This window comes from Ictalurus furcatus, chromosome 12, assembly GCF_023375685.1.
Source record: "Ictalurus furcatus strain D&B chromosome 12, Billie_1.0, whole genome shotgun sequence".
NCBI lineage: Eukaryota > Metazoa > Chordata > Actinopteri > Siluriformes > Ictaluridae > Ictalurus > Ictalurus furcatus.
The window spans coordinates 6,646,253-6,672,162 of record NC_071266.1 but is presented as its reverse complement, the minus strand read 5'-3'; the positions used below and the strand labels follow the sequence as shown (position 1 = coordinate 6,672,162).

Here is a 25,910-nt window from a genome sequence, read left to right as displayed (position 1 = left end):
CTACTTCCGAGCTACAGCTTGATATCCACAAGGCAGTTGCTCCCCAGAGCTCCAGCATGAGAGGCACGAGGCGGTCTGCTGACACGGATAACCAAGTTCTGCTCACATCTGAGTCTACTGACACAGCCAACCAAGTTCAGCCTGCAAAGTCAATGGAGAACGACACTCAGACTCTCTGCGTGACTGAGGATGCCGCTCAGCATCCCTATACAGCTAGGGATGCCACTACGCCAAGGTTTTATATGGACATCGCTCCATTTTACTAAGCCACTGAGGTCGTCGCTCTGCTGAGGACATCGCTCTGCCTCCGTGCTCCGCTAAGAAAGTCACTCCACACAAGAAAGGCCGACGAGACGGCCCACCAAGTCAAGCCTCCGTCTAAAGCTGACGACACAACTTCCAAAGCCTGGATCTCACCTAATGACCCCGGCAAACCAGCCCCACCCTCATTTCTGCTCCTTGGCTCCTTGAGAAACCTGCTACTTGTTGGACAATGCCTGCATTGGAACATGAGGGGTCATGTGAACATTTTGCCCAGAGGGCCAGGACTGCCAGGGGAGGGAGTGTATTTTGGTGCTTCGGGAGAAGTGCCCTTGGGGGGCATTTCTGTCATATCACAGCAAACCATTTCCCATACTGCACGGCCCCTCTCATATCTAGTGTCTGGTGTTCCCTTTGCCATTGAGGTGTGTGGTGTCATCATGCCAAGATCTGAAGAGTTCTGTAAGGCCTTCAGAAAAAACGTTGTGGATGCCTATGAGTCTGGCAAGGGCTTTAAAAAGATCTCCAAATTATTTAAAATACATTATTCCACTGTAAGGAAAATATCATCTACAAGTGGCACAGATTTCAAATGACTGCCAATTTGTCCAGAACTGGTCATCCCAGCAAATTCAGCCCAAGAGCATACCATCTGATACAAAAATAAGTTTCCAACAACCCCAAAATTTCATCACAGGATCTGCTAGTAAGTCTTGCAACAGTTGGTGTCAAAGTGCATGCTTCTACAATCAGAAACAGATTGCGCAAATTTGACTGGAAAGGCTAGGGCTTTTGGAATAATGTGATCTGGACAGATGAATCAAAGATAGAGTTGTTTGGCCACAGTAACAGCAGACATGTTTGGCGCAGACCAAAGACAGCTTTTGAGAAGCACTGTGAAGCACGGTGGTGGAAATCAAAGAGTTCATCAAATCAAAGTTCTTGAAGATAATGTGAGGCCATCTGTCCGAAAGTTGAAGTTGAATCGAAAGTGAACCTTTAAACAGGATAATGATCCTAAGCACACTAACAAAACCACCAAGGAATGGTTCAAAAAGAAGAAATGGAGGGTTATGGAATGGCATAGTCAAAGCCCGGATTTGAATACCATTGAAATGTTATGGGGGGATTTGAAACAGTCAATACATGCAAGAAAACCCACAAACATCTAGCAACTGAAAGAATATTGCATGGAAGAGTGGTCAAAAAATTCCAGCAAGCCTGGTGGACAATTATGCAAAACGCCTACAAGAAGTTGTTTCTGTTAAAGGGTGCAATACTAGGCCAATTATGAGGCCAAGGGTGTGCTTACTTTTTCCACAAAAGAATATCACATCTATTGATATTTCTGCTGAATAAATGATTGAAAAATATACATTTCCTTGTGGTTTTGTTCAAGTACATCACCTTTAGTAATAGGCACTGTTTCAAAGATGATCAAATGTTTGCTTGTCCAAATATGTTAAAATTTTTTTCCATGGGGTGTACTTATTTTTTCACATGACTGTAGTATTGTTACAAATTCATGCCACAAATGTGTACACATTTGAGTATCTTTAAAATACTTTCCTAGATCTAGACAAAAGTTTAATTAAACAAAAAAGCCAACATTTGCTAGGATCAATACTTGGTACAACCACCTCTGCCTGCAATTACAGCTACAGGTCTTCTGAGTTTGGGATCCTGATACATTTACCCATTCATCTTGGTAAAACTGGCTTGTTCAAAGTTTGGGATTTTTAAAAAAATAACCAAATGTGGAGGCTTGGACGAGTGGCGATTTGTGAATGGAGGGCGGAGCCAGGGAAGGTGAGTGGCAAGGAGGGCACACCTGTGGGGAAGTTTTGCTAATGAATATTCTCTGTTTAAGTGAGATGAGGTGAGGATAAAAGAGGGAGAGACACACGCCGAGAGAGAGAGAGAGAACGAACATGACACCAAGCGCGAGCTGAGCGTGTGTATGTATGTGAAAACAAAAGAAACTCCAGAACGAAAGAAAAACGTAATAAAGCACCGAAGTGTTAAGCCTGTCTCGGTCTTCCTTCTCCTTGCCCTACTTCTAATTTTATCACACCAAACCCTGATTGATTCTTGTCCAGTACTTTGTCCCAGACTTCTTTCGATAGTTCTGTGGCCTTGATGATGCTGCTTGTTCAGGAATGTTCTCTACCAAGTTTTGGGGCAATCCATGAGTATTTACGGTTATTCATGCGACACTGTAATTGCACACGTTGACTGCAGTCAACTAATTACGTGACCTCTGATGGTAACTGTTTGCACCACAACGAATTTAGGAATTTTACAGCACTGGGGTGAATACTTATATAATCACAACTTTCATGGTTAGATGTACCCTTGATGGTAAAACCCCAGTGACAAATATTTTTACCTTTATTTCTGAGTGTATTAAATATGCTTTCAACACACTTACTGTTTGACGTCATAGCACACAGATGTAGAAGAGAAATGATGTTATCTATTCCCAGTAGAAGATGGGTTTCATTTTGATTTTTGGTTCCTCTCAAGGTGTCTTCTGACTTTACTGATCTAAATCTATATCTCAATTTCTGTAAAGCAGCTTTGTGACAATATCCATTGGTAAAAGTGTTATGCAAACACAACTGAATTGATTAATCTTGCCGTGACGCGAGCAATTATGTGATATTGGGTGGAGATGTCATGATCGCATTTAAATTTTCCCGACAAGACCATACAGTACATTGGAGGCAGAGTTAAACCTAACTAAACGTTTCTCACGATTCCAAATACAAATGTACTTGTATTTCTAATAACGAATTGGTTACTGGACAAACTTGGTCACTGTTAGCCAATCATATTTCAAAAAGCATTTCACAGGGTTAGCACTGAGCTACCATCACAAAACCTAGTGTATGTTTGTCTCTGGTCTCATTATTGTTCTACTTAACTTGGCCAGAACTGGGCACTGAAGGCTATTTGAAAAAGGTGCTTGGACCCCACATATTGCCATTTGTGGTTATATTTATTATCGTCTTCCTATAGGTATTTGCCACGTTTGACTAGTCATGTGAATTAAATTGGTTGAATCCAAACATTAGTACTCAAACAAGTTGCTTTTTAAAGAAGATCAAAGTGGACTTAATGTGGTGTTGGTGGAAAGTTCAGGAATTAAAGAAGCTCAATGGCTACAATAAATAGCCAGAATATTACAATATACATTTATAAGTAGAGTAAATTTATACTAAATGGGTTTGAAGAATTTATTTTAAAATCTAAGGACATATAATTTGGGAACATTTTGCCATAAAAATGTTAAAGACAGACAAGCTACAAGACAAGAAGCAGAAGAAGACGCAATGCTACTTATCCGTTTCCATTGAATTTTATTGGCTGTTTCACCAAATGCTGACGGCTGTATGTGTGGTTTTTTTTTAATGACAGCAGAATTTTTAGGAGTCTATTGGAACATTGCCGGGCCAACGAGCCCAGAGCTTTTCAACTGAGCAACATCGAAATATTAAAATAGATATGTAGAAAGGCACATGTTTTGTCGAAATACAATCGTGGCATGCATTGGCTTAAAAATAATATTAATAAAACAGGAGCAATCAATAATAATTAAAAAAAAAAACAACAACATCATGGTGGTAAACTGTCAAAAGCTTTGACCTTATAAAGCGCCTGTTCCTCCGAGAGCAGGACTCACAGTATAAACATTCCTCCTCTTCCTCCTCATCTTGGAAAATAAATGACAAAAAAAAAAAAGAAACCCTACACCACCATTGGCACAGGACACAGGCTCTGTAATACATCACTTACACTCATAAATACTCGCTCGCTGAGAAACAGCAACAAAGTCAATCACTGTTTGGTCCGACATACAGTAGCAGTGTGCTCGAGTACAGTGTTGATCTAAGCTTGTCCTGAGAGAAAGAGAGCCAGAGAAAGCAAGAGACAGAAATAGAGAGAGAGAGAGAGAGAGAGAGAGAGCGCGAGAGAGAGAGAGAGAGAGAGAGCGCGAGAGAGAGAGAAAGCCCCCATCCTCAACAGCATAGCACCAGTAGCCATGCAGGAGAGGAGCTTCAGGTTTTGGCACGTTTGCATGTCTGTTGTGTCTAACACTGCAAGCGCTGTCCTGATTTTGCCGAGTAGCAAAAACTGATTATCGTACTTGATCATGTGACATCACTACTTCTTTTCTTCAGCTTGACATAACCAAGCATGCTTTCCTTAGTTATGCAAAATGTACAACACAAATTCTGGACTGTCCAGCTTCCTCTAATAGCTCTGCCCCTTCTGTAACTTACAGCAGGAAGCAACTGCGAAAAGTGCTTCCACTCCACGTTCTAGCACAGCTAAAATCTGCAAAAGGTCCAGTTACATAATATACCGTTCTTGCAAAGCAACTAACATAACTGATTAGCAACATAATGCTTAACCATTAACCATTAGTTTATTAGCGATCAATAAGATCATCTGAAGTGGTTATGTATAAAATAGTGCCACAGTCTATGAACAGATGAAACATGCCGTTCCTGAAGTTTTAATCGCACGGAGAATAAACGCATACTTCTCTGTCCCATCATCTTTTAACATTTTGTTTTGTAAACAATGTCGTCACATCACTAATCAGTCAGAGAGGGTAAACAAATCGAAAACTCTCTGAAAGTCAGTGAAAACTCTCCTGTTTTTGAGCTTATGTCTCTAGCCCTATAGCTTGTCTCTGGTTTGATGAGCTGCCTTCAGCTAAATGATTTACATAAATGCTTGTGATTGGATAAATCGCAACAGAGGATCTGATAGAAAAGCTGAGCTGGTTTAGATTTAGGAAACTCGGGTCGCTGAAGTATTTTTTTTTCCCCCCATACATTTAAGGATTCTACTTCTTGTTTTGGTCTGCTGAAATACTTAGCGTTTTCAGCTGATGACCCTTGATCTAGCACATTCTCCAGGTATTAATAATACACTACATTTGGCTGAATTCTGGAATTTGGCTTTCACATAGAAACTTAGAAATGAGCTAATACACCAATTTACTTAACATGCTTGAAAACCTGACTACTGGCTTTAATTGTGCCATTTAATTTAATTGTAATTTAAATCTTACATCAGAAAGCTACACCTAGAGAAATAACTAAAGGAGCAGTTTGCCATTTTACAGCCCTCGACTAGTGATGTTAAAGGAGCAGTATGTAATTTTAGAGTCCTTTGATAGGCGGTAACATTAAAGGAGCGGTTTGTAAATTTCTTTTTTGAGCCCTCTGCTGTCTGTGTGGAACACTGCAACAATAACATTAGATGATAAGCCTATAATTTATTCCCTCAACCTAAGCTAAAACCCCTCTGCTTTTTTAAGGGTTTAAGCTGGGGGCAGAGCTGACTTTTGGACCAGAAAAATGTAAACAGAAACATAAAACAAAGAAGCTAGCCACCGCAATAATACACATTAAAGTTTCCTAAGGTATTAAAAAAAATATTATTATGCATCTTGCAGAAGTTTTAAACATTACAAACTGCACTTTTAATATTAAGCAGACCGGCAACTGACTAGTGAAACTATTAAATGTACAGTATTTCATGCCAAGTTGTGGGGTCAAGATGAAAATGTGAAAAGAAATTCTGTCATGTGATCAAGTTAGCAACGAGGTGGTAAAAACGCGAATCCATGATCCATGATCGCCTGTCACTTGGCAAAATCAGGACGTGCCTTTTTTGGTCGTGTCCTAAAAGCTGATGATTGGCTGTGCCCTCTGGTGTCCAACACTGTCAGAGTATAAACTACAAGCTACAGTGGATACACATTGCTAAAGCGAAGAATAATATAAACTGGCGACCTTGTACTGGCTTATTTTGTGTTAAGCTACAAGGTTAAAAAAAAAAAAAAAAAAAAAAAAAAAAAAAAAAAAACCCCAATAATAATAATAATAATAATGAGAACAGTGCACAAGAAAAAAAAACAAGATCTAATTTAAATATATGGAACAAAAGCACCCTGCATTTCCTCTCCAACCTGCTGCACTTCAAGTATGTACTACAGTTAACACGCTACTTGAACCCCATGTCACAATACAGACATGAACATGTCATAAACACACCAGCTGTCATAAGCTAACATTCCAGTGATGGAACAGGGCCATGTACGATAAAATATATGAAAACAGCAACTGTTTGTGGTGACATAATATCTTATAAAATAACCTCCTTGACTGTTACCTCCCTGAAGTTGATTGTTTTCCAATAACAGCACATCCTGAACTGTTTTACCACAGTAATTTGCCAACACTACTACTTCTTAAAGTGACGTCATACTTTTTAATTTATTTCTAGTTACATGTAATGCTATACATCATCCGTGAAACACAAGCCAGTTCATCACATCATCAGCTTGTCATGTTAACGATAAACCTCAGAGTGCAAAGTCTTCTGTCCTGAGCACTCTCCTGTGATTGTTAGTGCTGACACCAAAAATGTTAGACATTTTTCTGTAATGGATAAGGAAGTCTTAAGGTAAGATTATATGGCCATCGATATACAGCCACCATACAGCTCACTGTGAAGGAGTACTTACTATAGAAATGATAACATACTAAAGCGAACGCATTAAATTACTTATAATAAACTTCTGATTTGCCCCAAATACTTAAAATATGCACTAACTAGTAAGCATGTGACGGGGATCATGCAATCAAACAAAATGGAAGCTATGATAATGATTACTGATAACTATAACATGACTCATGTTATATCATTGGATATACTATATAATGGTGACTGTGTTTATGACTTGATCAGTCTTGTGACACGGAGTTCAAGTAATGTGTTACCTGGAACGAGAGAAATCAGTCCGGGAGTAATCGGCGGTCTGGGATTTCCTGATGTTCGTGTGCTGTTTAACTGAGGGTTGTGCTGTGGCTAGGTCTGCTCACCTTTGTGTGCAGGTTAATTTGGAGAACAGTAGTTTAGCCACCCGAGGGGTGAGAAAGACCACACACACACACACACACACACACACACACACACACACACACACACATACACAGTTGCAGTGTGTTATGGCCACGCAGAAAGAGGAGCGTTCTTCCAGTTTATTCTGGGTAAAGAGATGGGCAGTGCTGCCACCTTGTGGTTTCAGTGAATAGTGGCGGGAGTGGCAGTGTCGACTCATCTGGAGAGCTTGCTGATGACACGAATGAGAGCAGCGTTCTCGTCTTTCAACCTCTGGTTATCAGCACGCAGATCAACAAGAACCTGTGGAGAGAAGGAGAGAGGTTTAATTCATTGATTTTAATAAAAATCCTTTCGGATAAGATCAGTAATCAGATTAACACTCAGCATCACCTTGAGTTCATCTTCAAGCTCTGCTGCTTTCCTCTCAAGCGCTTTCTTCTCCTGTGATACACAAACATGGGGAAAAAAGAAAGAAAGAAAAAAAACACAACACAATGACCATTAATTACAGATTAGCCTTTAAAAAAAAACAACAAAAAACAACAACAAAACATTCACTGTGTTCCCTTCCATGGATTCAGCCTAGCATTTCCCTAATGGTCATATAATCAGCCTTACTCGATTCTAAATGGTCTGAAGGTGATACAGCCCTGACAGTAGTTCGAACAACATTTTTATATTAATGCACTCGTTCTAACACGCTAGCGTTTCTATAGTAACTACTAAAACAGGCACTTGTATGGTGAACGCTTCACATAAACAGTTACAAAATGTGGAATTTTTGATATGCTGAAGCTTTTGGAAGAACTGTTTGCTTTAGAACACTAACCCTGTTCGTGGAGATCTACCTTCCTAAAACCATAATCGTGCCCACCTGACCATCTAATCATTGCCTTAAGAAGTTCTTTATCAACTAAAACAGGTGTGTTAGATTTTGGTTGGAAATGAAACCTGCAGGAAGGTAGATCTCAAAGAAGAGGGTTGGTGACCACTGCCTTAGAACAAAGCTGCCCCTAGTTTTCCGACACTAGAAAGTCTTCTGCATGATGACTTTTTTCTCTTGTTAGTGTGATATTTCAAGAATGAATGGTTAAATGGTTTTTAGGATTTTTATAGAATTATTATTGTAACCAGCAGATGGACTGGAATTTTGGAATTGATCCAAACAGGGTCAAGGACACAACAAGGTCAAATGTCTGAAATAGCTTTTCTTCAGTAGTTTCCTGCTTCAAGTATATTTTAGGGATATGTGGCGCACAAATTAATAACGAGAAGGACTAGACATGAAGTTCTACTTCTTCTTCATGGATTCTTTGATTTTTGAAGGCCAATATCTACCATATTTTCCGGACTCTAAATCAGTTCAGAGTGCTGTGTTCACACAGACAGCTATGTTTTCAAACACATCACACATGCCAGGTTTCTTGCCCTTCCCTTGTTTCAAAATTTGGGTACAAATCAAGGACCTTCTTGCTGCACGGTTGCGTCATGTCACTCTCAGTGTTGGATATATCTAAATTCTTCATATCGAAAAAAAAAAAAAAAAATCTATATAAACTGATTCGTTGTAAACATTAGTAACATTAAGTTGACTTTTTAAATGATTATACTGTCTCTAAAATGACTTCAGAGACCTCTATTTCCTGTGTTGAACCCTTTGAGAGGTCTTGATCTTACTTCCTTTGAAAAGCCTGGAAAATATCGGTCATCTCCACTAAAAAGTCACTATGTGCCCTAGGATTCATCTTTTTGTCTGTTTGTCCATGTACTGCAACTACAATGATGATAATTTCACACTTTTCTCACATCTATGGGATTTATCTTTATTCAAAGCTTCAAAGTTAGAGGCAACATAATGGGAGAGTTAACCTCTGGATTACTTAACCACTAGTGTATAGCTATATTACAATTAGGCTAATGCAAAGGTTATAAACATGTACTGCTTTGTTCAAAACATTGCAAATAAACCGTGCATAGCTGACAGGAACTTTAATCAGAGAAAAAGGAAGTAAGTGAGAGACTGTGATAAAAGAGAAAAGAAACAGAACTGTATTGAAATTGTAGTGAAGCCAAAAACAGACTCACAAATCTCTCTAGTTCCAGTAGAGCAGGGCGGTCACAACCATTTTCCTGGCTCTGAGTGCAGAAACACACACAAACAGACACACTGATGTTATAGTGACGGTAAAAGGAATGTACTGTTGTGTACTGTTCCAAGTTTAGCTGAACATGGTTATTTACATAAGGTATATAACTGGTTGATAATAAAATGGTTCTTTAATTGTTCTTTACAAAACCATACTGATGAAGATCAACACCAAGTCAACACCTTGAACTCTAATGTCATGTTCCTCAAACCATTCCTGAACATTTTTTGCAGTGTGGCAGGGCACATTATCCTGCTGAAACAGGCCACTGCCTTTAGGGAATACCGCTGCCATGAAGGGGTGTACTTGGTCTGCAACAGTGTTAAGGTAGGTGCTACGTGTAAAAGTTGTTAAGTTGAGCTATAGTCTTGTGTGCACAAGTTTGGGGGGGGGGAGGGGGGTTCCAGAGAGGATGTTGCAAGGAGTGTGGTAGAGTGAGTTAGTTCATGTGTAGATGGTGCGAATAAAAGGTTCAAACTTTTGTGAATCATCATTTAGAGTTAACATTGGTAGCAGAGGATGGCTGCTGCTAACTACAAGATTCCACCACAGTTTGATGAAAAGAAGTCATATGAGAGTTGGAAAAATGAAGTGGAAATGTGGATGCGCGTTATGGAACTGGAAGGAAAGAAACAAGCCCTGGCTGTCGCATTATCACCAACGGGGAGATGCTACTCTGGAAATTTCCACGGAGGATTTAAACAAAGATGATGGTATGAAAACCATTTTAGAAAAATTGGACTCTGTTCTTAAGAGGAAGTGACGTTCACAAAAGCAATCCAAAACACTGCCAGGCACATATCTTGATAGATATGGCGCTCCAAACGTGCAATTTGTCAAAACATGCATCACTGAGCTAAGGATTGCCCTCACAGAGATGAACACGCCAAGCTAACAGGACATAGAGTGGTATAATCACACTGTTTTCCAGTGATTCCTTGTCTAACGCAGAAATATTCATGGTTGAATCACTTGGATCAGCAGTCAGAGACACAGCTTGTACAAAAATGGTATGTGGACAGAAATGGTCTGATCATCATATCAGTGGACTAAAACCAGCAGAGCTTACGAAAATGATGCACACAGAGTGCAAGAGCTTTCAGATTTGGCGATGGAAGAGTTGTACACTCTACAAAGAAAGTGAAAAAAATCCCAGCCATCATTGGAAACACTAAATGTCACACAAAGACTGAAGTAGTTCCAGCAGATATCCCATTTCTTTTGAGTAAAGCTTCACTAAAAAAGGTAGGGGCCATTCTGGAGCTTCAAAATGACAATGTGATGAATGTTCAAGCACCCTTTAAGCCTTGAACTTACGTCATCAGAACATTACTGTGTGAACCCAATGCAGAAGAATCGGTCATATGACACTGAAAAGTGTAGTGAAGATGAAGTGTGAATTGTGACAGAGAACATGACTACAAAAGAAAAAAGGAAAGTCTGATTGAAATTGCATAAACAGTTCGGACATGCCTCCGTTAGACAGACTGAAAAAAGCTGCTGTCCTGTTCAGGTAATCATGATGAGGAATGCACTGTGATCGTAAAGGACATAGTAGACATGTGAAACGTGTTAAATACAGCAGACCCAAACCTAAACCTGCTGTGGGATGTCCTATGGCCTCAAGTTACAATGAATGCAGGAGTGTGGTATCGCCATGTCATTGACCACTTCACATGTTTTAGTGCGGGAAGCATTGTGACTACAAAAAAGGCAAAGGAAATTATGAAGACCTTCATTCATTGCTGGATTAGTGTACGTGGTCCAGCCAAAAGACTGTTCAGTGACAATGGTGGAGAGCTTAATAATGATAAAATGAGGGATACGGCAGAAAAGTTCAACATTGAGGTAAATACCCCCTGTTGCCAGGTCACCGCTTCTCCTTCCTTGGACCACTTTTAGTGGGTACTGCATACCGGGAACACCCCACGAGACCTGCTGTTTTGGAGATACTCTGACCCAGTCGTCTAACCATCACAATTTGGCCCTTGTCAAAGTCACTTTTCCTGCTTCCAACACATCACCTTCGAGAACTGACTGTTCACTTACTGCTTAATATATCCCACCCCCTGACAGGTGCCACTGTAACGAGATCATCAATGTTATTTAGTTCACCTGTCAGTGTTTTTAATGCTATAGCTGATTGGTGTATTCTCATGGGCGAACATAGTTTATTAGCAAGATTTTATGCTCTGTTGAATGGCTGCCATGGCCAATAGCTTGATAGCACAAGATAGCTTGAATTTACTTATGTTTAAAGGTGCATTAAAAGTGCTTCTGCTTGTTTTTATATAGACAAGGAAAGATTACATGTGCGAATGTAATTGAAAATACCGGTCTGCTTAATTGTTGACTATATAAAACCATGTTAGCTAATATTATCACCAGTTATTGATTTATTTACCCTAAGAGGTTAGATGAAATATAGACCAGCTAATGCAATGAGTGTACAGTAAAATGTAAAGACATCAGATTTGATATTTTATAATTTCAAAAACAATTTGGAAGACAAGACTAGCATGTAAAAAAATGAATGAAACAAACAAACAAAAGTTATTGCTGTGAATAAGTTTGGGTAGAATGCTTTCTTTGCTGCCACTGCATTATTGCACAACTGCGCACTCACACTTACTCACACACACACACACACACACAGACCTGTCTGAGTCGCTCGAGCTCCACTTTGCACTCGCTGAGCTTCAGCTGTGTCTCCTGGAGCTTCTCTCTCAGTGCACCGTTCTCCTTCAGCATCTCCACATACAGCTGCACAGACAGATTGAAAAAAAAAAGCAAGACATAACATATTTCATTTATTTCAACATCTTAGAAAATGTTTAAAATAGACTTTTAAAAAACGGCTAATTAAATTGTACCTTTCTAAAATCCAGTGATAGGGACAATTTTACTGGCTGGGTGTCACTACAGCAAAGAAACACAGCAGTTAGTATAAAGCACATTAAAAGCTGTAACATAGAACTATGAGACTGTGGAACAGGAAGACACAGAAACCTTGAGGTGCTGTCTGCTTGTGACGGCTCGTTTGCATCCAAGTCCTCCGTCTGAAAAAACAAGCAGCAGTCATTTACGCGGCATACTACTGAAAAGGTGTGTTTTTTTAAAATGTCATATATCAGACTTGTGATTACACTTGAGTCAGAGATGCAATAATTACATTCACATGCCATCCAGAGTAACTTATAAGCAAGAATCTATTCCAAGTGGGTGTACTATTGAGCTCATAATCTGTACTTGATTCCCTCGATTGAGTATACAATATAACTTAGTAACTGCTAAAAACAGATTTTGATAATAATTTAATTAAATGTTAAAGTAAACTAATAACTGGAAAACTTAAAAAAGCTTCAAGTATACAATCAATAGTCAAACTTGTATTAGTAGCGTGTATGAACTCTTACAGATTTCAATTATATTAAAGGTGCAGTTGATTAAAAGGACTGAGATAGTAATAATAATAATAATAATAATAATAATAAATGAGACAGTAAATGAAGATGATCTTATACAAGGTTTTATTTTCTTAACAGAGAATATATTGTATGGCAGATGCTCCATGTAATTTTAGTGTAAAAAATGGATTAAAGACATGCTATGTAACAAAATTGACTGTATACCATGGTCTGTCTGAAAACTCGATTCTGATTGGCTAGAAGGTGTACGTTTAAATCGCGACATACAGTTACAGTTGCATACAGTAGTTAAACGCACACCTTCATTACTAGTAAAGATGCGGCACAGACACGGGTAATTCACACACGCACAATCTCTCCCGCTCTCGCTAATCTTTATCTCTGTGTATGATTTCGAGCGGGCGGAATGCTAGGTCTAATGGCCCGTACATAAAATAACTACGGAAAATTAACCTTTTTTTTTTTTTATCCTTACAGTAAAAATTTGCACTGCAAACATCGACAGCTTTCACTGGTCAATGCTGGCAAGTAACCATGGTATAAGCGGGATAATCCACAGCTAGGTGTGCGTTACACGATTTTAACGCACCCCACGGAGGCAACCATTGTTGATTATTTACCTACATCAGCATGCCTTGATGTATTTTATTCCACACTAAATGCCCATATACATGTACATGCCCTGAATAACCTAAATTATTGAACTAAATCCGGATGTTATTATTGCCTTATACTGTATATAGGATATAAAATATCATAGTAGGCTGTGTAATCTGGTGAGTGCCATTTTGTTAATAACCAGTTTATTCATATGCATGATAGGATTTCAGTGGCTCTTTGGATTTTAACTCACAATGGTCACTAGAACAAAACCTAAACAGATGAGACACCACTACCCCTGACACTATTCTAGATGTGGTGAGCAGTCCAGAGTATTCTAGAAGTACTAGGTATAGGATGAAAACTTATTTTTGAGCCACTTCTTTTCACATGAGATAGGATGTGGGAGATGTTTTTCTAGCTGTACTGTATCTGAGAGTTTAACTACTCATGTAGGTCATTCAGTGTGAATGGGGGTCACATGAGTCTTTTCCAGACAACAAACCTCATTTCTTTAAAGCGTGTGCTGTAAAATCTGTGAAGAATGCAGAGCACATCTGTGATATGTGTGTGTGTGTGTGTATTTGTGTGCTCTTTACTCACCTCTCCTATATTTGTGGCGATGCCAGTGGATCGTCTTTCTCTCCTTGCTTTTCGGCGATCTCTCACACCCAGTTTGGAGTCTCCCTCTGGGCTGGAGGCCTTCACTGGCTCTGTGTCTGCAGACAAGCACTCAAGAATTAATGATATGCTTAATAATTAGCACTGCATTTCATTTAATATAGTAGGCTTAATAGAATCAGGCTTTAATATTTTTCCACCACATTCAAAGTTTGCTGCTTTAGGTTGAAGCTGGAATCACTTTCTTTCTGTTGTCTGAAACTACGCCCTAGTTACTATATAGTGCGCTCAGTGTCTGCCATTTTGTACCAGCGTCCAAAAACATCATGGAAAATTTCTAGTTGCAGGCTTTCAATCCCAACATGTACCCTAGCGGCCACAAAATACCCATAATCCCGAACACTTCATTCCAAAGGCTCAACAATTGAAGCTGCATTCAGAAATTAGGTGCACAGGAGTTTATAGGGCACTCATGAATTAAGAAAAAGTAAATGAGGGCACAAGACCACAAGCCAATTTCTCAAAGAGATTGCTGAATCTATGCCAGATGCATTTGACTAGTGGGGATGAGATAATATTAACTGAAGTTTAGCACTGCCTGAAGAAAAGAAGAAAAAAAAACCCCTCTAGCAAACTGCCAGTGTCTGGTTGCAAGGCCAAGCACCAAAGAGCAACGTTTGAAGCCGCAGCGTGCTGTAGGTCTCTCCACAGGCGTGAGAATGTACAGCTGAAATTTAATGACTTCTGCTTCTCTGCTATGCAAAAAAGGCACAAGCATACTGACACATTCTTTTGCTGCAACACAACTAAGTACATCCCAACTCCTGCAAAACACATGCAACTTTCCTATGCAAACTGCACAACCTTTTGACGTTGTACAATAACACACTGTTATAAGTGGACGTGATTATTTTTTGGCTGCGGAGCTTACCAGTCTATTAATTCAGAAAAACACAAGTCAGAAGCCATTTAAAAGTGTAGATACTTGTGCTATGCTGTGAGTCTCCAGGTCTGTAGACTGCTTGTTAATATAGTCTCTTACCTCTCTCTGCTGGCGTTACCGTGACAACAGGGCTGACAGTCTGAAGACTGGGCTGAGGTTCAGACGCCCTATTAACGGTTCGCTCAGCCTCTTTAAGGTCAGTTAGGGTCACTCCCTGCCAATAAAAATGCACAATGGAACACAATATTTACACAAATGGCAATACATACTGTAGAGCAGTGTTTGGTAAGTTACCCAAAAAGTAATCCACTACATATTACTAATTACTACTTTAAAATTGTAATCAGATTATTAATTACTTTTCTTTCAAGTTACTTTCAAAACCTATCAACCCTACAACAATACACATACACTAGAAAGTGAAACTCGTAGTTCTTTCAGTAATTTTTTCACACATAAATGTATGATATGATCAGAAAAAGTTGGATTTATCATAAAACTTGCCTCAGGTGTTGTCACTGTTTGTAGAACTACCAGATCAATAAAATATAAAACTTTTCTAACTAGGCTCATTTGGTATCGCTAGCCAAGGGGAGACACAGCTAAGCTATCATTGTATGGGTTTAGCTGCTACAGTGCCATGCAAAGTACATTATGTTTCCTTATGCTCTGCTCATATCATGTTCACGTTAACTGGAATTCATATAGGCATTTACACACCATGTTTTCCTGCTCAGCATCAGATGATGTTACTGCTTCAGTTTCAACCCCTTTACTGGTTTTAAAAAATTGCTGTATATCCATTTTTCCTCACGCTGACTGTGAGAGTTAGCGTTTGGCAGAATTGACACCATCAGCCAATAAGACACGAATGTTTCCACTTATTATCCCGTAAACCCTGTCCGATTGGTCTCGCCTCCGCTCCCTGAAGATATAAAATTACAACACCGCCTACTTCGTTTACTGACGTTCAGTTACGTAGTGACAAATCGCTCCAAGTGGAAGATTATTCGGGTATAAAGAAAAAATCTTCTGGGCTACAGCCCCCAATGCCCAGGCCAGGTTACGCCCCTGGCAGCCACGAAAAACGTGATTTTATTTTAAAAATGCATTTTACTTTATATTGTTTTCTTAATAAATTTGTAATGCAAGTAATTTTTCAATGCCGAAAAAAATTCAAGATGGCAAAGTTTGTGGAAAAAAGGTTCCATACAAATGCAAACTAAATAGGATCAGTAGTTCATTTTCTAATTAAAAAAAAAAAAAAAATCAAATTCAATATATGGTGTACATTTGCAGTCCCCCCCCCGCCATATTTTTATTTTATGTAATATTCTTCATTTGGTTAAATACGTTAAACTATTTTCTGAAATGTCTCTAGAGGTAATAAATGGAAAAGGGACGTCTGGAACCAAGGCCATTGAAAAAAGTGTGTGATTTTATGATTTAATACAGTGGTCTAAAGTGCTGTGCTCTAATAGTAAGACACGGACACTTTCTTTCAAAACATACACATACTGTATACCTTACCATGTTAAGTTTTCAAATGTCATGGTTACACTCTCATGAGCTAAAGAAAAGAAAAACAGCAGCACGCTGCTGGAAATGGAAAAACACTGATAATAGCTGTCCTTTACCTACTTTACTAGAATAATACCTGAGTGGAGCGTCGTGATTGGCGCATGAGTCGAGAACGAGCTTTTCTCTGAGACTCTGACTCCTCATCTCGAACTGGAGCCTGGTACCTGGAGGTGGTGAATGAGGGTAGATAGACATAGATGCATCAATACAGATACTGGTATCAGGTCTATCAGGGTCTACATCATACTAATGTATGATGAACAGACAGAACTAATGAACAGACAACGTGAAATGACAGCGATCTGAACGTATTTCATGATTAATTAATTATTATTATTATTATTATTATTAGTAAATTATTATAAAGAGATCATGATCTCAAGCGTGGTCAGTGTACATAAAAGGCCATTACTGCCAGGCAGCTGGTGTGTAGGCGGTGCTCTTACTTCTTGCCGTCAGTAGAGGGACTGCTGGGGCTCTCTGTGGCAGAGTCGCATCTTTGCAGAGTCGGAGGAACACGAGCAGTACGACTCTCTCGTTCCTGCTCTCTCTCCTCTGCTTCCTTCTCTTCAGGCGTCTAGGGGAAAGATCATACACATATCAGACGCCTGTGGTGAAAGTAACTACATATATACACACCACAATTAACCAGGAAATGTACTCCGGTAGTGTAGTGAATATAACACCGTACCTTGTCAGCAGGGCTGACCGTGGAGGTAGTAATGCTTCCAGTATCTGGACTCGGCAGCGTGGAAGTCTCTACACCCCAGAGAGAGAGAGAGAAAAAAATGCTCTACTTTAGAGAAATAAACGCCACAGCGAATGCACTACATTCTCACCCTGCCTTCATGACAAGTCGCTGATGTCACCCTCAGTTTGTTTCAAGTGCATTTTTCCATTGACCCTTGACGAAGAATCGACAAGGGAGGTGCTCAAGTAAAATTTTACCAACCAATCGCATTCTCTGTCAGCATGACATCACCACTAGTTTCAGGTTTAGACACCTCGAGTATGACCTACACAATACACTTAGCTGCTCATTAGATTCGTTTGAGGTTCATGCTATCCTGTTATTAAATAGTGGTAACACTTTACTGTTACCTTAATGTAGCTTAATGTAATGTGTGTAATTGTTGATATGGTGGAGTTTTTTTGTGAGGATATTTCATTTAGTATTTTTGGAAGGGTCAGAGGTTAAAGCTGGAACGTTACGTTTTCCGACACAGGTAAGTTATTTTCTTATGACAGCTCCTCACACCTCGTTGCGTTTTATTCCTTACGAATTGAATTAACATACACTTCAGCAGTAACATTAACAAAGGAACTAATACGTCTATACATCAACACTTTAATAATTAATTTATGTTTTTTTTTAAATATATAGAAGAACAAATGTAGCAGTGCTTCAGTACGTCCATGACAGGATTTAATTGAGGCTGACGCTGGTAAAAATTGTGTTGGGGGATGTAAATTAGCTTTACCGGGACTGTTCTCTCGCTCCTCATTTAGTAGGCCTCCAGAGACTCCTCGCTCCTTTGACTGATCCTGCACGCTCATCTTCTCTCGGCTGCTCATCCTACACACCGAGCTCCTGACAGAGACGACGACAGGGGGAGAGAAAGACCCGTGAATAAAGAGAATATACTGTCATTCAAACAGAGAGAAATTAACAGCTAATACGGCATGAGGCTGCTTTCCAACCTGCGTTTCTTGGCAGTGCTGCCGTTTGCAGACGCTTGTGCATTCTGTTTATCCTTAATGTCCTGTTCGGTGCGCCACTGCAAAGTAATATACACAAGCCACTTGTAAGTAAAATAATGACGAGTAGCCAACAGTGGATCACATCCAGCACAGATTTGTCTGAATGTGAATATAATCCAACAATTCAAACATGAGAGCCAGCAAAAAATACATTGTATGTATACACGTTTATATTTATTTATTCGCTTATTTATTTTATTTTCTTTAACAGCAGGTCATGAAGTGTATAAACACCTGTTTATATACTATATAGCCAAACATTTGCCACTATAGTGGGTGAAAGTTACACACTATATGGACACCTGACCATCACACCCATATGTGGTTCTTCCCCAAACGGTTGCCACAAAGGTGGAAGCACAGAATTGTTTAGAATGTCTTTGCATACTGTAGCATTAGGACTTCGTTTCACTGGAACTAATGACAACGCCCCTGTGCACACAGCGAGCTCCATGAAGACATGGTTTGCCGAGGTTGGGAACTTGAGTGTCCTGCACAGAGCCCTGACCTCAACTCCACTAAACTACTTTGGGATGAACTGGAATGCTGACTGCACCCCAGGCCTCCTCGCCCAATATCAGTGCCTGACTTCTCTAACGCTCTTGTGGCTGAATGATCACAAATCCCCACAGCCACGCTCCAAAATCTTCCCCGAAGAGTGGAGGTTATTACAACAGCAAAAGGGTCTAAATCTGGAATCTGTAATGGCCATGTTTAATCTTGTTTTCACAAGTCTGTGAAACAAGTTCCTGTTATCCCTTACATAATAACAGCTAAACAGTAGTTCCCTAACCAACCAGAGAAAGGAACAGTCCTTTCTCTTTCTAAAAGTTAATCAGACACAAAAACCTCTGTCCTGAAGACCATCTTGTGTCAGAAAACTTATAGTTACAGCTTTCGAGAATTTAATAGGGCTGCAGTATAAACTAATGTTAAAACTCAGATTTGAAACGTTATGTATCTTATTAACACTGATCATTTGTCTACTTTCATTACAATTGAAGCTTAAAGTGTGATGTCGTTTATGCAAAAAAAAAAAAAAAAAAACTATTTTGAGACTGGAATAAATTTATACCTAATCAAGTGGCCAGTCAATTAAGATAACTGTTAATATTATATAATGTAATGCTATGTAATATAATATAATGTAATATATCTCTCTGTTTTGTGTATAGTAACATTCATGTTGCCAGTGTGTGTGTGTGTGTGTGTGTGTGTGTGTGTGCGTGCAGTTGTGTGTGGGTTGTCTTACACTAGCTTGTCTCTGCAGTAATTCCTCCAGCAAGGTCTCCACACTTTCATCGGCCACATCAAATGGAGTCTGACCCTAAAAGACACGTTTACAATCGCTGTCACACTCTGAGGAACACACACAATTACTCAGAAAGGCATGCATATATAATTATTGTCATATATATTCATATTTGTAAGTATGTACTAAATAGACACATACACAAGTGACTCAGAACATAAGTGTATTAACACCAGGGTGTTTCACTGAAGGGTGCAAGTGGTCTGAGGAGGAAATCATATAAGAAAAAAGTCTACACACCCCCGTTAAAATTGCCTAACTGCTTTCCATAATTCCCTATAACTTGACTTCCAAAGTCTCTGCTGTAGGTCAGCATATTCATTACGAAACTAATATCTGAGCAAGGGTCGATACGACACTAATCCGATATCAGATTCCCTTACTGCATCATTAACAGGTCCTGCTGTGAATTTGTGCATTCCTAGTAAAATATGTTTTAAGCTGGATGTAAAACATGTTATAAGATCCCTGGCTGTCAATTTTTATTTCATTTATGAGCAGCTCCAATGTCTGATTATATAACAGTTTGGCTCTCAAATCAGCAAAAACAGGGCACAAAGACAGGCCTTTTTGCGTTGGTGGAAATGCGACATTAGAGATTCTGCTATTACCAACAATTAAGTCCTGTTCTTAGCTCAGACTCTAAACATTAGAAAATAATATTTTGTGATTTAATCCTTATGGAGGAATACATTTGTTAGTGCTCTAGTCCTGAGTTATGTTTGAAACGTAATAGATAAAGTGTTACTGCATCATAAAATAAAAATGAACCAATAATGTAGCAGCATTCAAATGAAGACTATGCAACAGCAGCTTACTAATAAAAAGGGGGTATAGGTTTGGGGGCGGTACCAATTTGTATATTTTTAACACACACTGTCTACTAAACAGTAGCCGCATACACACAAAAAAAACCTCTCTTCCAGTTCCCACTCATGTGGGTGCAACTCATAAAGTGAACTCAGAAAGTTTTTTTTTGTGTGCGTGTGTGTGTACGTGTGTGGGTGCAGCCTGCATTAGCATTAGTGTGGTGAGCTCTTTGGCACAGAAGGGCACCAACACACATCCTACACACATCCTTTCTGCTGCACACTTGCACAAGCTACAGTGTGTTAAAGTGCTCACTTTAGCGGAGCTGACTAATATCGGCTTTGCTCTGAGGTGGAACAGCATGTTATTGCATGCTTTTTTTACTGGCTTAGAGAAACATTTTAGCCTTCTTTTCCATCTGGCTGCCTCTCGGTCTCCTTCCCTCCGTTCTCACTCTACCTCCTTATCTATCTTTGGCCTGGATGCCTCGTTCCCTTTCATACCCACTTTTCTCTCTCTCTCTCTCTCTCTCTCTGTATCTAACCATGTCTCTTGTCCTCCTTCTTACTACTGGCCCAGACTACACCCTGTTTCTTTATAAAGCTAGTGAGCTAGCAGGCTTTCTCTCTATCTCGCTCTATTAAGCGAAGTCTGTGCACAGCAGTCATTCTTTTGTTCAGTGTACAGCTCAATCGCTGCCCCTTATTCTACTACTGTATAGCTTTCTTCTCTCGTTCTGTTTAGCTGTCCATCTCTCTCGGCCCTTTTTATGTTTCTGGTATACATTTGTGTCAGTCTCATTTTTGTCTATACACTGCTATCTGAATGCCTCATTCTTTCTTGCTCTCTGTTTAGCTGTCAACATCTCTCGCCCTTTTCCTTCAGCTGTTATGCTGTTCTCTCTGGACCGCTTTCACCACCTTTCATTCCTTTGGCTTGTATATCTGTCAGTCTTTCTATCTGTGTCTCTTAGTCTCACACTCTATCTATAGCACCCTATCACTCGACCTGCCTCTCATTCTCTCCGTCATTTACAGAGTTTCTCAATCATAGTTCAGCGTTTGTCCTCTAACAAACCCCGTTCAGGTTTGTAAAGCTAGGGTACGCAGGATTTTTATTTGACTTCACATAATCAGACAAGTAAAGAAAAAATTTGTAAAAAAAAAAAAAACAACAACGCCAAAGCGGTCCGGAGCTGCTGCAAATCCTAACAAGCCTGTAACAGTTATTTGCCCATCTTAAGCTGAGGTCACACTGTATGTGAATAAAAATCACTTGTCCACACACTAGAAAGGAAGAGGACATGTTGCGACAAAAAGGGATTCATTTCCAGTAGTGGTTAATTTTACATTCACCTCATTCTTCTGTCAAGTTACAAGAATTTTCCACCCTAATTTTCTCCCTAATTTGTCATTTGACAATTCCCACCCACTAACTAGCCCTCCCCATCATACAACAGCTACCAACCATGGCAGTGCCTTCTCCGGGACACAGGAGGACAGTCAACCACTAGCTGCACTCTTCCGCATACATGAGCTCACAGATGCCCATGACTGGCTAGTGTCCCACTGACTGACAGGAGACAGAGTAATGCTATCCCACCCACCCAGACAACACGGCCAATTTTTGTCTCTTGACTACTGGCCGTGGATGGCTGTGGTCAGGATTCAAACTCTTGATCTTCCGGTGGTAGGGTGAATGCCCAGTCCCAGTCTCGAGAATTCTGAGCCTTTAGATTGGGGATCACTAGCCAAACAAATTCGAGAACCCCTGCCATCCAGTCTGGATGGCTTTGATTTCTTTCACAATCATTCCTAACACTGGTTTATGACTCTCTTTGAATCCCTCTCTTTCTTTCTCTCACTCAATCTCTCACTTGTGTCCTTCACGCTCTCTTTCATTCTCTCCATTTCATTCATCCTCTATTTATTACTCACTTATTTTCTCTTTCTCGGTTATTCTTTGTTTAGCTATCTATCTGTCGCAACCCTCTTCAATCTTTGGTCCATATTTGACCTAATCCCTCACTCTATTAAGCACAAACGCTCTCTTTCTCCCTCACTTTCCATCTAATGTTTGAATACCACATTCATTCTCTTATGATTCCATTTCTCTATCTAGCACAATCTCTCTCTGTGTCTGTGCAGCTATTCTTCTCTCTCTCTATTTATGTTTTTTCTTTTTCTGTTCATTGTAATACCCTGCGTCAAAAGAATGAATAAAATAAATAAATAAAAAAAGAGAGTCTCTTTCATCCTTATTTCTATTGGCCTTTATTTATCTGTGTGTTACTTTATCAAGCTCTCTCTCTGTCTCTCTCATTTCTCACCCCATTGCTGCGGGCCTCCATGTCACACAGTTGCTCTGCGAGGAGACAACAGGCCTCGCTCTGACCCCAGTGGGCTGCAGCGTGGAGCGGAGTCCAGCCGTCCCCATCTTTAGCAGACACATCCAGGCCACACTGACACAGCAACCTGAAACAGACAGAGATAAAATACACTTAGACATTCGCAGAGGTTTTAGAAAGTACTGAAAACATAAGTCTAAGCAGAGTGTATAAATATATATATATAAATAAAACACATTACAATACTATTGTTTTGTGCATTTGTGCCAAGGGTCTATGCAGTGCAGCGCATGGAGCAACTGATCCCTGCCTTAGCAAGAGCAGCAGGACGAATGTGGCCTGTTCCACAGGAAGTCTCTTGCATGAGACAGGAAATAAACATCAGCTATTCTTAGAGAGATCAGAGAGCTGTCCGATCACGTGCCCACCAGATCATTTCAGAGACACCCCACCCAAGCCGCACAGTATTAACACATGCAATGTTGTTAAAAATATAAGCATGTCCCCGCTAGTGTTTAGACATAGTGGTTCACACATTCGCGTTGCTTACTTGATGGCCTCCAGGTAGCCCTTAGCAGCCGCAACATGTAGGGGTGTGGCTTTGGTCCTTGGGTGGTGCAGATCAGTAGGCACGCCCTCTGTAAGCCAACGACGGGCATCACGCATGATCAACTCTTCCTCCAACCGCTTAGCTTCCTCCACATCCACACCTGGACATTTTACACAGAGAGCTGCATGATCGAGACAACATGTATATAATGATAAGTGGCTAAAAATGAAGTGGTCTTTGCTAAATAAAAAAATGATCACTGGCAAATTGCTGTGGTATAAAAAGAATAAAAACATTTAAGGATGTGCTGTTATTGGAAGATAATCAACTTCGCCATCAGACCCCATCTGTGATTATTTTCCCATAACAGCATGCTCAGTCACGTTTATTCCTTACTGATTTTTTCACCAAATTTTTTCCCCAATTTGGTCCCACCAACCAGTCAGTTCTCCCCTATCCTACGACAGCTAAGCAGAGAGAGTGAAGGTTAACACGTGCTTCCCCCATGAAACGTAAAGCCACCCATCTTTTCGGACTGCTGCTCATGCCACATCACATGGCAGTATAACACACAGGGACGATTGCTCTTAAGATCACTCAGGCTTAATTATCACTTCTATGCAGTCAGATTTATATTCACTCGAAGCCTGGTCAAAATGCGGATGTTTCTTTGTTCTCCCATTGTATTTCTGAGATAAAAACATGGATGACCAAAACCTTTTTGTGTTTTAATAGTGATAAGACTGAGGTTTTGCTTATTGGATCTGGAGTTCCAAATTAAATTATAAAGTTTAGGAGTTATATTTGATTCGGGTTTGTCTTTTGCCCCACATGTGCAATGTACGGTGAAGAATTCCTATCCCCCCCCATCTCAGAAATATCGCTAGACTTCACCCTATGCTATCTTCCCCTGTGACTGAAAGGCTTATCAACACTTTTGTATTTTCTCGTATTGATTACTGCAATACACTTCTTGCTGGGTTTCCTAAAGCCACACTAAATAAATTGCAATGTGTGCAAAATTCTGCTGCTAGGATCCTGACTGGTGTCAGGAGAAATGAACACATCACTCCAATGCTGAAGTCCTTGCACTGGCTCCTGGTCAGGTTTCTCGGTGATTTGGAAATCCTTATGTTAACATATAAGGCACTGCATTGTCTAGCCCCTCAGTATCTGTCTGATCTCTTAACTTTATATACTCCCAAGCATTATTTTGCACAACTCTCATGCTGGTTTACTGGCTGTCCCACATACACAGTAGCGATGAGTAGGGGACAGGGCTTTCTCATAGTACTATATAATATAGTATAATATATATAGTAGTACTCCTAGACTCTGGAATGCACTCACTGATCGTATTAGAAATGCACAGAATTTGAGCATTTTTAAAGCTAACCTAAAAACTTTTAAATTAAAACTTTTTTTGGTTTTAATCATTTTGTATTCAAGACAGTTTTTTGTTTTGTGTTTTTATCAGTGTATTTTTTTTCTTGATATTTTATTATTATGTAAAATGCCTTGAGAAGCTCCTTTAAAAGGCGCTATATAAAAATAAAGTTATATTATATTATATTATATTAACGTATGTATACACACACACACACACACACACACACACACACACACACACACACACACACACACACAGAGGGGAGGAATGAGTATTGAACTCGTCAACATTTTTTTCAGTAAATATATTTCCAATGAGGTTATTCACATGAAATTTTCACCAGACATCAGTATTAACTCAAGAAGTCCACAAGTATAAAGAATTCACAACATTAAAGTCCATAAATAAAGTTGTGTGTAATAAAGTGGAATGACACAGGAAAAAAGTATTGAACACACTAAGAAAAAGCAGTGCTCTAAAGCAAGGTAAGTCAAGGAACCAGCTGAAATCCGTAAGTAATTATACTCCCTACCTGTGTAAATTAATATCAGCTGGGTTAATAAATTGATGGTCTATAAGAAGGCTTTTCATTACCAAGGTGTCACACAAGAAACATCTCATGATGGGTAAAAGCAAAGAGCTCTCACAAGTCCTTCGCAACCTTATTGTTGCAAAACATATTGATGGAACCGGATACGGATGTATTTCAAAACTTCTGAATCCCCCAGTAAGCACCATTGGGGCCATTATCCACAAGTGGAAGCAACATCATCAACGCATACACCACGCACAGGAGCTCCTCGCAAGATTTCTGACCAGGGAATCAGAAGAATACTCAGAAGAGTAGCCCAAGAGCCAAGGACCACTCAGAAAGAGCTCCAGAAACACTTGGAGGCAGCAGGTGCCATCGTCACAGAGAAAACAATAGGCAATGCACTCCACTGCTCACGCTCACACCACAAGACTCCATTACTAAAGAAAAGGCATGTCGAAGCTCGTTTAATGTTTGCTACAACTCAATTGGGCAAGCCTCTGAAATACTGGGAGAGTGTAGTCTGGTCAGACGAAAGCAAAATGTAACTTTTTGTCTGTCATACTACACACCATGTTTGGAGAAGAAATGGCACTGCACATCACCCTAAAAACACTATACCAACAGTGAAGTTTGGAGGTGGAAGCATCATGGTGTGGGCTGCTTTTCATCACATGGTACTGGCAGACTTCATATAATT

The 25,910-nt window shown here is 39.8% G+C and overlaps 1 protein-coding gene across 4 annotated transcripts in view; it reads right to left on the bottom strand.

Annotated features, from left to right (window-relative positions):
* ppp1r12c (protein phosphatase 1, regulatory subunit 12C) overlaps nucleotides 1–25,910 on the bottom strand; it is a 45,578-nt gene that overhangs the window by 7,103 nt on the left and 12,565 nt on the right. For 2 of the 4 annotated variants that reach the window (XM_053637393.1, XM_053637395.1), the window contains exons 5-20: nucleotides 23,289–23,469; nucleotides 22,721–22,865; nucleotides 19,522–19,596; nucleotides 18,210–18,286; nucleotides 17,990–18,099; nucleotides 17,200–17,267; nucleotides 16,955–17,085; nucleotides 16,585–16,672; nucleotides 15,027–15,141; nucleotides 13,967–14,082; nucleotides 12,345–12,394; nucleotides 12,209–12,254; nucleotides 11,994–12,098; nucleotides 9,274–9,324; nucleotides 7,579–7,629; nucleotides 7,065–7,488 (exon numbers count right to left, since the gene is read on the bottom strand). In XM_053637393.1, coding sequence (XP_053493368.1) covers nucleotides 7,402–7,488; nucleotides 7,579–7,629; nucleotides 9,274–9,324; nucleotides 11,994–12,098; nucleotides 12,209–12,254; nucleotides 12,345–12,394; nucleotides 13,967–14,082; nucleotides 15,027–15,141; nucleotides 16,585–16,672; nucleotides 16,955–17,085; nucleotides 17,200–17,267; nucleotides 17,990–18,099; nucleotides 18,210–18,286; nucleotides 19,522–19,596; nucleotides 22,721–22,865; nucleotides 23,289–23,469 — 1,496 coding nt within the window. In that variant the 3' untranslated portion in view covers nucleotides 7,065–7,401. The remainder of the gene's footprint in view (nucleotides 1–7,064; nucleotides 7,489–7,578; nucleotides 7,630–9,273; nucleotides 9,325–11,993; nucleotides 12,099–12,208; nucleotides 12,255–12,344; nucleotides 12,395–13,966; nucleotides 14,083–15,026; nucleotides 15,142–16,584; nucleotides 16,673–16,954; nucleotides 17,086–17,199; nucleotides 17,268–17,989; nucleotides 18,100–18,209; nucleotides 18,287–19,521; nucleotides 19,597–22,720; nucleotides 22,866–23,288; nucleotides 23,470–25,910) is intronic. The other 2 variants (XM_053637396.1, XM_053637397.1) reach the window with 2 other exon arrangements.